The 13,786-nt window shown below is 44.9% G+C and overlaps 1 protein-coding gene across 2 annotated transcripts in view; it reads right to left on the reverse strand.

Annotated features, from left to right (window-relative positions):
* LOC140494497 (uncharacterized) overlaps positions 1-13,786 on the reverse strand; it is a 43,343-nt gene that overhangs the window by 13,216 nt on the left and 16,341 nt on the right. The window contains exons 2-3 of one of the 2 annotated variants that reach the window (XM_072593741.1): positions 13,427-13,559; positions 1,345-1,434 (exon numbers count right to left, since the gene is read on the reverse strand). In XM_072593741.1, coding sequence (XP_072449842.1) covers positions 1,345-1,434; positions 13,427-13,542 — 206 coding nt within the window. In that variant the 5' untranslated portion in view covers positions 13,543-13,559. The remainder of the gene's footprint in view (positions 1-1,344; positions 1,435-13,426; positions 13,560-13,786) is intronic. The other variant, XM_072593742.1, reaches the window with a different exon arrangement.

Below are 13,786 nucleotides of genomic sequence, written 5' to 3' on the forward strand. Positions count from 1 at the left end.
GGCGCCAGCTCAGACTATGTACACAATGGAAGAAAAGACTTGTATGTTGGGATCCATTCAGTCTGAACAAGAGATGTGATTTGTATTTTTTACCTTTCAAGGAATCAAACAAAAGACAAGTGTTAAAAGTCTTTTCAATCCTGGTCTTTTTATGCTAGTGGACAAAGGAGTGCTAGAGAGCTAAAGGATTTATTTGCACTCACTTTGGTTCAAATGATAGTGTGCTATGAAGGTCAGAGTCCAAGAACCACTGACTTATCACCCCTACATTACAGGTAAAGGAATCTATTGCTCTGGATGCTAGAAGCCAGCCAGCCTCCAAGCCAATTAAGAGAAAACTGAGCAAAAAAATTTCAATTGTTCTGCAAAAGGCAGGGATCACAAAAACCGCTGCTCAAAGATAAAATTGACTGCTTGGCTATTAACATTGAACTGACTACTCTTCATGAACATTCCTGATGAAGGGCTCTGGCCCGAAACGTCAATTTTCCTGCTCCTCGGATGCTGCCTGACCTGCTGTGCTTTTCCAGCAACACACTCTCGACACTAGTCTTCACAAACAACCCAGAGAGTAAACTGTATTTTCTTTGACTTTTCAGAGATCACTGAATTCCTATCTGCGTGTGCACCCACTACATTATTCTTTTTCTCACATTTCATGACCAATAAACTCAAGGTCTGTTAACTGAAGAAAATCTGGTTAAATTGGCTTCTTTCAAGATATAAGTTCATCTTGGTCTGGGCGAAAAGTGTCGACACGGGAGGAAACCTTTCAAATTAATGTTGTTCAACCAACTGAGGGGGCAAGCGAATGAAGAAGGGGAATCAGTTCAACCCTCCTCAGCTGGGAGTTTGACAATTTGGGCTATTCTGTCTGGAGTCGTAATGATATGGGAGATCTTGCCCCGGGGTGTGCTCGTAACAGTATGAACAGGAAGAGACCACAAAGTAGCAGGTTTTCCTGTTCAGTTAGAATGTAGCTTCTCAATATTTTAATGCTCTGTACCCAATCCCCCACCATTTTTTAAAAACCTGATCCAACAGAAATCTCAGTCCTGAAGTTTTTAATTGACCCTCAACCTTAATGGCATTCTGGGGATGGTTAGGGATAGGGCGTTCCAGATTTCTACTGCCCAACAAGTGATGCAGGGCTTCCTGGGATTGGCTCAGATCAGCCTGCGCAAGGATCAGTTTTGGTGTCCGTCGTGACATAGCTCATGGCTTACCGGGATCTTACTGCTCCACCCAGCACCCACTAACCTCCATCATGTTCCCAGTTGCTGAGTTGTTGGGGGTGGGAGATGGGGGAGGCGGCTGGAGATGGGGGTCTCAGTTCCTTGTTACCTGTACGAGAGACTAAATCCAATCCGACTCTCACCAACACGGATGAGGAAACAGCCCTGAGGTTTATCCTTCAGCAAGTGTTCAGCTTCTCTGTCAGCGAAACAGATGGTTAATACATGGACAATACAGAGTTAACAAATAACTAACACATGGACAATATAGGGTTAATACACTGTCACACGATTGTGGCAGGGGGAGGATTGGAGTGTTGAGGGATGGGAGTGGAGGGGAGGAGACTGATGTTGGGGAGAGGACGGGGTCTGTTCAGGGAGAGGAGGAGTGGTGAGGATGAGGAGGGGGAGTTTTGGGAGGTGTGTTGGGGGGGCACTTGGAGGAGGGGAAGTGTTGGGAGAAGGGGGGTTGGCTGTTAGAGGGGGAAGGGTAAGTGTTGGAGGAGAGTTGCGGGAGTGTTCTGGGAGGGGGAGAGAAAGGGTAGTGAGGGTGGGGGATTGCAGGGAACTTCTGGGAGTGGGTGTGTTTGAAGGAAGGGAGCAGGAGTCTCGAGGAAGTGGTGGGGGGAGAGTGTGAGGGACAGGAGAGGGAGTGTTGAGGGAAGGGGAGTGTTGGGGGGTGGGAAATGTTGAGTGGGAGGTGTCGGGGTGGTCAGCAGTGAGTTGGGAGGCTGAGACTGTGTTCCTTCCCTGGCACCATCCTGACTCATTGCTTCCAAATGGATCAGAGCCAGTCAGAGACAGACACCAGGGAGACAGTGTGAGTGATACCAGGGGTCCAGAAGATCTGGGGGGTTCACATCCAAACTGCCCTGGAGATGGGACATAACATGACTAAATATTCAAAATAACTCTCAGCTAATGACAGATTTAATTCTGATCATGGTGCACTAAGCTGTCTCACGAGTATTTCCCAGTTCGTTAATAAATGCCTGTTTTACGTAATCAGCTTCCCCTCTCCATCCTCACCACCCCTCTCTCCATGAACACACCCCGTCCTCTTCCCCCACACCAATCTCCACCTCTCCCCTCCCCCAACACACCCTCTTCCCTGCCCTACACTCCCACTCCCCTCCCACCCCTCAACACACATCCACCCCCCTCCCAATCGAGTTACTGTGTATTAACCCTATACGGGCTGACAAATGTGTTGCTGGAAGAAGGGCTTACGCTCAAAACGTCGATTCTCCTGTTCCTTTGATGCTGCCTGACCTGCTGTGCTTTTCCAGCAACACATTTTTAAGCTCTGATCTCCACCATCTGCAGTCCTCACTTCCTCCTAGTTGATATTAACCTTATACGGTGTGTTAATTGCTTTTAGAAACTTATGGAACACCGCACGACAGAGAGTCAAAATTAAATCATTTGGCCTAACTAATCAGCTCCACAATGCGATCATGGCAGATGGCTGCGTGTCCCTGCGTAGGATAAAAGGCAGCACCATGCACCTGACTATTAGCCCTGGGTCACTCTGCAGAGACTTCATTAAAATCATTCAAGTTCCAGCGAAAACCAAATCTGCAGATTTAAGGAACTCTGAACTGGGCCCATAATGCTCCAAAGTTCAAAGTATATGTGAATGTATACACAGTGTACGTTACGCAGGGGTATATCGGAATGAGGGGTGTATCACAGTGAGGGATATATCACAGTGAGGGAATATCACAGTGAGGAGTACATCACAGTGAGGGGTATATAATAGTGAGGAGTATATCACAGTGAGGGATATATCACGGTGAAGGTATATCACAGTAAGGGGATACCACAGTGAGGGGAATATCACAGTGAGGGGTATATCACAGTGAGGGGATATTACAGTGAGGGGATCTTACAGTCAGGGGTATATCATAGTGAGAGGTATGTCACAGTGAGGGTATATCATAGTGTGGGGTATATCACAGTGAGAGTATATCACAGTGAGAGTATATCACCGTGAGGTGTAGATCACCGTGAGGGGTATATCACAGTGAGGAGTATATCACAGTGAGGAGTATATCACCATGAGGGTGCTATCACAGTGAGGGGTATATCACAGTGAGGGGTATATTACAGTGTGAGTATATCACATTGTGGGGTATATCACAATGAGAGTATATCACAGTGAGGGGTCAGTCACAGTGAGGGGTATATCACAGTGAGGAGTCTGTCACAGTGAAGGTGCTATCACAGTGAGGAGTATATCACCATGAGGAGAATATCACAGTGAGGAGTATATCACAGTGAGGAGTATATCACAATGAGGATGCTATCACAGTGAGGAGTATATCACAGTGAGGAGTATATCACCATGAGGGATATATCACAGTGAGGATTATATCACAGAGAGGAGTATATCACCGTGAGGGCATATCGTAGGGTGGCACGATGGTTCAGTGGTTAACACTGCTGCATCCCAGTGCCAGGGACTGAGGTTTGATTCCCGCCTCAGGCAACTGTCTATGTGGAGTTTCCACATTATCCCAGTGTCCGTGTGGGTTTCCTCCGGGTGCTCCGGTTTACTCCCACAGTCCAAAGCTGTGCAGGTCAGGTGAACTGGCCATGCTAAATTGCCCGTAGTGTTAGGTGCCTTAGTCAGGGGTAAATTTGGGGAATGGGTCTGGGTGGGTTATTCTTCAGAGGGTCGATGTGGACTTATTTGGTCGAAGGGCCTGTTTCCATACTGAAGGGGAAATCTAATCTAATCACAGTGAAGAGTATTTTGTGCTGAGAGGTACATCACAGAGAGAAGTATACCATAATGAGGGGATATCAGAGTTGAGTGTATATCACTGTGAGGGGTATACCATGGTGAAGGCACATCCAAGTGAGGAGTATATCACAGTGAGGAGTATATCACCGTGGGGAGGATATCACAGTGAGGAGTATATCACCATGAGGAGTATATCACAGGGAGGAGTATATCATCGTGAGGAGTATATCATAGTGACGAGTTTATCATAGTGAGGAGTATATCACAGTGAGGAGTATATCACCGTGAGGAGTATATCACAGTGAGGGTGCTATCACAGTGAGAGTGCTATCACAGTGAGGAGTATATCACCGTGAGGAGTATATCACAGTGAGGAGTATAGCACCATGTGAAGTATATCACAGTGAGGAGTATATCACCATGAAGAATATATCACAAGTGAGGAGTATAGCACCGTGTGAAGTATATCACAGTGAGGAGTATAGGGCCTGTTTCCACACTGTAAGTCATCTAATCTAATATCACCATGAAGAGTATATCACAGTGAGGAGTATATCACCTTCAGAGCGCTATCACAGTGAGGAGTATATCACCATGAGGTGGATATCACAGTGAGGTGTATATCACAGTGAGGAGTATATCACCGTGAGGAGTATATCACAGTGAGGGTGCTATCACAGTGAGAGTGCTATCACAGTGAGGAGTATATCACCGTGAGGAGTATATCACAGTGAGGGTGCTATCACAGTGAGAGTGCTATCACAGTGAGGAGTATATCACCGTGAGGAGTATATCACAGTGAGGAGTATAGCACCATGTGAAGTATATCACAGTGAGGAGTATATCACCATGAAGAATATATCACAGTGAGGAGTATATCACAGTGAGGAGTAAATCACCATGAGGTGTATATCACAGTGAGGTGCATATCACAGTGAGGGTGCAATTACCATGAGGAGTATATCACAGTGAGGAGTATATCACAGTGAGGGTGCTATCAGTGTGAGGAGTATATCACAGTGAGGGTGGAATCACAGTGAGGAGTATATCACCATGAGGAGTATATCACTGTGAGGAGTATATTGCACTGAGGAGTATATCACAGTGAGGGAGCAATCACCGTGAGAGGTATATCACAGTGAGGAGTATATCACTGTGAGGAGTATATCACAGTGAGGAGTATATCACAGTGAGGAGTATATTGCACTGAGGAGTATATCACAGTGAGGGAGCAATCACCGTGAGAGGTATATCACCGTGAGGAGTATACCACAGTGAGGACTATATCACCATGAGGAGTACATCACCGTGCGGAGTATATCACCATGAGGAGTATAAGACAGTGAGGGTGCTATCACAGTGAGGGGTGTATCCCAATGAGGAATATATCACTGTGAGGAGTATATCTCAGTGAGGTGTATATCACAGTGAGGCATACAACACAGTGAGGGTGCAATCTCCGTAAGGAGTATATCACAGTGAGGAGTATATCACAGTGAGGGTGCTATCAGATTGAGGAGTATATCACAGTGAGGGTGCAATCACCGTGAGGAGTATATCACAGTGAGGAGTCTGTCACAGTGAAGGTGCTATCACGGTGAGGAGTATATCACCATGAGGAGAATATCACAGTGAGGAGTAGATCACAGTGAGGAGTATATAAAAGTGAGGATTATGTCACAGTGAGGTGTATATCACAGTGAGGAGTATGTCACAGTGAGGAGTATATCACAGTGAGGGGTATATCACAGTGAGGAGTATATCACTGCGAGGGTGCTATCACAGTGAGGAGCATTTCACAGTGAGGAGTATATCACAGTGAGGAGTATATCACTGCGAGGATTTTATCACAGTGAGGAGTATATCACTGTGAGGAATATATCACAGTGAGGGTGCTATCACAGTGAGGAGCATATCACAGTGAGGGGGCAATCTCCGTGGGGAGTATATTACAGTGAGGAGTATATCACAGTGCGGGTGCTATCAGATTGAGGAGTATATCACAGTGAGGGTGCAATCACAGTGAGGAGTAAATCACCATGAGGAGAGTATCACAGTGAGGAGTATATCACAGTGAGGAGTATATCACCGAGAGGAGGATATCACAATAAGGAGTATATCACCGTGAGGAGTGTATCACAGTGAGGGGTATATCAAAATGAGGATGCTACCACAGTAAGGAGTATATCACCGTGAGGGGTATATCACCGTGAGGAGTACATCAGAGTGAGGGAGCTATTACATTGAGGAGTACATCACCGTGAGGAGTATATCACAGTGAGGAATATATCGCTGTGAGGAGTATATCACAGTGAGGAGTATATCACCATGAGGAGTATATCACAGTGAGGAGTAAATCACCATGAGGTGTATAACACAGTGAGGCCTATATCACAGTGAGGGTGCAATCTCCATGAGAAGTATATCACAGGGAGGATGCTATCCGATTGAGGAGTATATCACAGTGAGGAGTATATCACAGTGAGGAGTAAATCACCGTGAGGAGTATATCACAGTGATGAGTATATCACAGTGAGTGGTCTGTCACAGTGATGGTGCTATCACAGTGAGGAAGATATCACAGTGAGGAGTATATCACCATGAGGAGAATATCACAGTGAGGAGTATATCACAGTGAGGAGTATATCACCGTGAGGAGGATATCATAATGAGGAGTATATTACCGTGAGGAGTGTATCACAGTGAACGGTATCTCAAAATGAGGGTGCTACCACAGTCAGGAGTATATCACAGTGAGAGGTATATCACCGTGAGGAGTACATCACAGTGAGGGAGCTATAACAGTGAAGAGTATATCACCGTGAGGAGTATATCACAGTGAGGGTGCTATCACAGTGAGGAGAATATCACTGTGAGGAGTATTTCACCGTGAGGAGTATATCACAGTGAGGAGTATATTACTGTGAGGAGTATATCACAGTGAGGGTGCTCTCACAGTGAGGAGAATATCACTGTGAGGAGTATATCACAGTGAGGAGTATATCACCATGAGGAGTATATCACTATGAAGAGTATATCGCACTGAGGAGAATATCACAGTGAGGGTGCAATCACCATGAGGAGTCTATCACAGTGAGGAGTATATCACTGTGAGGAGTATATCACAGTGAGGAGTATATCACAGTGAGGAGTATATCACAGCAAGGGTGCTATCACAGTGAGGAGTATATCACTGTGAGGAGTATATCACAGTGAGGGTGCTATCACAGTGAGGAGAATATCATTGTGAGGAGTATATCACCGTGAGGAGTATATCACCATGAAGAGTATATCGCACTGAGGAGAATATCACAGTGAGGGTGCAATCACCATGAGGAGTCTATCGCAGTGAGGAGTATATCACAGTGAGGAGTATATTACAGTGAGGAGGATATCACAGTAAGGGTGCTATCACAGGGAGGAGTATATCACAGTGAGGAGTATATCACTGTGAGGAGTATATTACAGTGAGGAGTATAGCACAGTGAGGAGTATATCACTGTGTGGAGTATATCACAGTGAGGAGTATATCACAGTGAGGAGTATAGCACCGTGAGAAGTATATCACAGTGAGGAGTATATCACCGTGAGGGTGCTATCCCAGTGAGGAGTAAATCACCACGAGGTGTATAACACAGTGAGGCGTATATCACAGTGAGGGTGCAATCACCGTGAGGCGTATATCACAATGAGGAGTATATCACAGTGAGGAGTATATCACAGTGAGGGTGCTATCAGGTTGAGGAGTATATCACAGTGAGGGTGCAATCACAATGAGGAGTAAATCACCGTGAGGAATATATCACAGTGATGAGTATATCACAGTGAGGGGTCTGTCACAGTGATGGTGCTATCACAGTGAGGAGTATAAACACAGTGAGGAGTATATCACAGTGAGGGGTATATCACCGTGAGGAGGATATCACAATGAGAAGTATATCACTGTGAGGAGTGTATCACAGTGAGGGCTATATCAAAATGAGGGTGCTACCACAGTGAGGAGTATATCACCATGAGGGGTATATCACTGTGAGGATTATGTCACAGTGAGGAGCATATCACAGTGAGGAATATGCACAGTGAGGGTGCAATCACCGTGAGGAGTATATCACACTGAGGAGTATATCACAGTGAGGTTGCAATCATCGTGAGGAGTATATCACGGTGAGGAGTATATCACGGTGAGGGTGCTATCACAGTGAGGAGCATATCACAGTGAGGAGCATATCACAGTGAGGAGCATATCACAGTGAGGAGTATATCACTGTGAGGAGTATATTACAGTGAGGAATATATCACTGTGAGGGTGCAATCACAGTGAGGAGAATATCACTGTGAGGAGTATATCACCGTGAGGAGTTTATCACAGTGAGGATTATATCACAGTTAGGGGTATATCACCCTGAGGAGCATATCTGCGTGAGGATTATATCACAGTGAGGAGTATATCACCGTGCGGAGTGTATCACAGTGAGGAGTATATCACCGTGAGGAGAATATCACAGTGGGGGGTATATCACCGTGCGGAGTATGTCACAGTGAGGAGTATATCACAGTGAGGAGTATATCATCATGAGGAGTATATCACAGTGTGAAGTATATCACCGTGCGGATCATATCACAGTGAGGGGTAGATCACCGTGAGGAGTATATCGCTGTGAGGTATATATCACAGTGAGGAGTACATGACAGTGAGGAGTACATCACCGTGAGGAGTATATCGCCGTGAGTAGTATATCACAGCGAGGAATATATGACAGTGAGGAGTATATTACAGTGAGGAGTATATCAAAATGAGGTGTATATCACTGGGGGGAGTATATCAAAGTAAGGAGTATATCACCGTGAGGAGTATATCACCTTCAGGGTGCTATCACAGTGAGGAGTATATCATAGTGAGGGTGCGATCACTCTGAAGGTGCTATCACAGTGAGGAGTATATCACAGTGAGGAGTATATCACCATGAGGATTATATCACTGTGAGGAGTATATCGCAGTGATGAGTATATCACAGTGAGGAGTATATCACCGTGGGGAATATATCACTGTGAGGAGTATATCACAGTGAGGATTATATCACAGTGAGGAGTATATCATAGTGAGGGTGCTATCACTGAGAGGGTGCTATCACAGTGAGGATTATATCACAGTGAAGAGTATATCATAGTGAGGGTGCTATCACTGTGAGGGTGCTATCACAGTGAGGAGTATATCACCATGAGGATTATATCTCAGTGAGGATTATATCACCATGAGGATTATATCACTGTGAGGAGTATATCGCAGTGAGGTGTATATCACAGTGAGGAGTATATCACCATGCGCATTATATCACAGTGAGGAGTATATCACCGTGAGGGGTATATCACCGTGATGGTGCAATCACAGTGAGGAGTAGATCACCGTGAGGAGTATATCACCATGAGTAGTATATCACAGCGAGGAATATATGACAGTGAGGAGTATATTACAGTGAGGAGTATATCAAAATAAGGAGTATATCCCCGTGAAGAGTATATTGAATTGAGGAGTATATCACCCTGAGGAATATATCACCGTGAGGCTTATATCACAGTGAGGAGTATATCACCGTGAGGAGTATATCACCCTGAGGATTATATCACAGTGAGGGTGCTATCACTGTGAGGGTGCTATCACAGTGAGGAGTATATCACCGTGAGGAGTATATCACAGTGAGGATTATATCACAGTGAGTCGTATGTCACCATGAGGAGTATTTCACCGTGAGGATTATATCACAGTGAGGAGTATATCACCCTGAGGAGCATATCACAGTGAGGGTGCTATCATAGTGAGGAGAATATCACAGTGGGGAGTATATCACAGTGAGGAGTATAGCACCGTGAGGAATATATCACAGAGAGGAGTATATCAACATGTGGAGTATATCAAAGTGAGGATTATATCACAGTGAGGAGTATATCACTATGAGGAGTATATCGCACTGAGGAGCATATCACAGTGAGGGTGCTATCACAGTGAGGAGAATATCACACTGAGGAGTATATCACAGTGAGGAGTATATCAACTTCAGGGTGCTATCATAGTGAGGGGTAGATCACCGTGAGGATTATATCACCGTGAGGAATATATCACAGTGAGGTTTATATCACAGTGAGGAGTATATGACTGTGGGGAGTATATCACAGTGAGGAGTATATCACAGTGAGAAGTACATCACCGTGAGGATTATATCACCGTGAGGAGTATATCACAGTGAGGAGTACATCACCGTGAGGATTATATCACCGTGAGGAGTATATCACAGTGAGGGTGCTATCACCGTGAGGAGTATATCACAGTGAGGGTTTTATCACCATGAGCAGTATATCTAATTTTGGATTATATCACAGTGAGAAGTATATCACCGTGCGGGTTATATCACAGTGAGGAGTATATCACCGTGAGGGGTATATCACCGTGATGGTGCAATCACAGTGAGGAGTAGATCACAGTGAGGAGTATATCACAGTGAGGTGTATATCACAGTTAGGAGTACATCACAGTGAGGAGTACATCATTGTGATGAGTATATCACCGTGAGTAGTATATCACAGTGAGGAGTGTATCACAGTGAGGAGTATATCACAATGAGGATTATATCACAGTGAGGAGTATATCACCCTGAGGAGTATATCACCGTGAGGAGTATATCACAGTGAGGAGTATATCACCATGAGGAGTATATCACCGTGCGGATTATATCACAGTGAGGAGTATATCATTGTGATGAGTATATCACCGTGAGTAGTATATCACAGTGAGGAGTGTATCACAGTGAGGAGTATATCACAATGAGGATTATATCACAGTGAGGAGTATATCACCCTGAGGAGTATATCACCGTGCGGATTATATCACAGTGAGGAGTATATCACAGTGAGGGCTATATCACCGTGACGGTGCAATCACAGTGAAGAGTAGATCACCGTGAGGAGTATATCACCGTGAGGAGTACATCACAGTGAGGGTACTATCACAGTGAGGAGTATATCACTGTGAGCAGTATATCACAGTGAGGATTATATCACCGTGAGGGTGCTATCACAGTGAGGAGTATATCACTGTGAGCAGTATATCACCATGAGGAGTATATCACCGTGCGGATTATATCACAGTGAGGAGTATATCATTGTGATGAGTATATCACCGTGAGTAGTATATCACAGTGAGGAGTGTATCACAGTGAGGAGTATATCACAATGAGGATTATATCACAGTGAGGAGTATATCACCCTGAGGAGTATATCACCGTGCGGATTATATCACAGTGAGGAGTATATCACAGTGAGGGCTATATCACCGTGACGGTGCAATCACAGTGAAGAGTAGATCACCGTGAGGAGTATATCACCGTGAGGAGTACATCACAGTGAGGGTACTATCACAGTGAGGAGTATATCACTGTGAGCAGTATATCACAGTGAGGATTATATCACCGTGAGGGTGCTATCACAGTGAGGAGTATATCACTGTGAGCAGTATATCACCGTGAGGGTGCATCACAGTGAGGAGTATATCACAGTAAGGAGTATATCACCGTAAGGATTATATCACAGTGAGGAGTATATCACAGTAAGGAGTATATTACCGTCAGGGTGCTATCTCAGTGAGGGGTATATTACAGTGAGGAGTATATCATAGTGAGGAGTATATCACCGTGAGGAGTATATCACAGTGAGGATTATATCACAGTGAGGAGTATATCACAGTGAGGTGTATATCACAGTGAGGAGTATATCACAGTGAGGTGTATATCACAGTGAGGAGTATATCACAGTGAGGAGTATATCACAGTGAGGTGTATATCACAGTGAGGAGTATATCACAGTGAGGTGTATATCACAGTGAGGTGTATATCACAGTGAGGAGTATATCACAGTGAGGTGTATATCACTGTGAGGAGTATATCACAGTGAGGTGTATATCACAGTGAGGAGTATATCACAGTGAGGAGTATATCACAGTGAGGAGTATATCACAGTGAGGTGTATATCACAGTGAGGAGTATATCACAGTGAGGACTATATCACAGTGAGGACTATATCACAGTGAGGTGTATATCACCATGAGGAGTGTATCACAGTGAGGAGTATATCACAATCAGGGGTATATCACAGTGAGGAGTGTATCACAATGAGGAGTACATCACAATGAGGGGGTATATCACAGTGAGGAGTGTATCACAGTGAGGAGTATATCACAATGAGGGGGTATATCACAGTGAGGAGTGTATCACACTGAGGAGTATATCACAATGAGGGGGTATATCACAGTGAGGGGTATATCACAGTGAGGAGTATATCATGGTGAGGAGTATATCACGGTGAGGAGTATATCATCATGAGGAGTATATCACAGTGAGAGGTATATCACAGTGAGGGGTATATCACAGTGAGAGGTATATCACAGTGAGAGGTGTAGCACAGTGAGGAGTATATCACAGTGAGGAGTATATCACCGTGAGGATTATATCACCGTGAGGATTATATCACCATGAGGAGTATATCACAGTGAGGAGTATATCACAGTGAGGAGTATATCTCAGTGAGGGTGCTATTGCAGTAGGGATGCTATCACAGTGAGGAGTATATCACTGTGAGGAGTAGATCACCGTGAGGAGTATATCTCCGTGAGGAGTATATCACAGTGAGAGGTATATCACAGTGAGAGGTGTATCACAGTGAGGAGTATATCATAGTGAGGTGTATATCACAGTGAGGAGTATATCACCGTGAGGAGTATATCACAGTGAGAGGTATATCACAGTAAGGAGTATGTCACAGTCAGGGGTATATCACAGTCAGGAGTATATCACAGTGAGGAGTACATCAATATGAGGGTATATCACAGTGAGGGGTATATCACTGTGAGGGTACATCACAGTGAGGGGTATATCATGGTGAAGAGTACATCACAGTGAGAGGTATATCACAGTGAGGACAATCTCAGTGAAGAGTATATCATGGTGAGGAGTATATCACAGTGAGGGGTATATCACAGTGAGATGTATATCACCGTGAGACATATATCACAGTGAGAGGTGTATCACAGTGAGGGATATATCACAGTGAGGGGATATCACAGTGAGGGAAATCAGTGAGAGGATATCACAGTGAGAGGGGCATCACAGTGAGGAGTATATCACAGTCAGGGGTATATCACAGTGAGGAGTATATCACAGTCAGGGGTATATCACAGTCAGGGGTATATCACAGTGAGGAGTATATCACAGTCAGGGTATATCACAGTCAGGGGTATATCACAATGAGGGGTACATCATGGTGAGAGGTACATCATGATGAGGGATATATCACCATGAGGATATATCACTCTACTGTGCCTTTTATATGGTAAAAGTGATCCTGGAATAATTCCCAGGCGCTTTCTGCTGTTGACCTCTGTTGTGCCAAGACTCACCTCCGGGTGGTGATGCCATAGAACCAGTCTGGCACTGTGCCGCCTCTCATCAGCTTTGTAGCTTGAGTTGTGGTGAACCAGGTGATGGCAGCTTTCCGAGTCACAGTCCTATCCATCGCAGTGACTTTGGCTACTGTCAGATCACAAATGGGACAGACCATCACTCTTTCAGGTGACCTAGCCACTTTACCTGTCAGCACAACTGCTCTGCAGTATCCAGCATTGCCCCAGCTTTCCGCCCCATGCCCAAGGCCTCACCTCTGATATACATGGCTTTACCATAACACAAGAGGGTATAAATCATGTGAGGTGGGGGTTACCTGGGAGACCCTGCCCTTTCAGCTGTGGCCACTGTTGCTC

This window comes from Chiloscyllium punctatum, chromosome 24 (assembly GCF_047496795.1).
Source record: "Chiloscyllium punctatum isolate Juve2018m chromosome 24, sChiPun1.3, whole genome shotgun sequence".
NCBI classification, from domain to species: domain Eukaryota; kingdom Metazoa; phylum Chordata; class Chondrichthyes; order Orectolobiformes; family Hemiscylliidae; genus Chiloscyllium; species Chiloscyllium punctatum.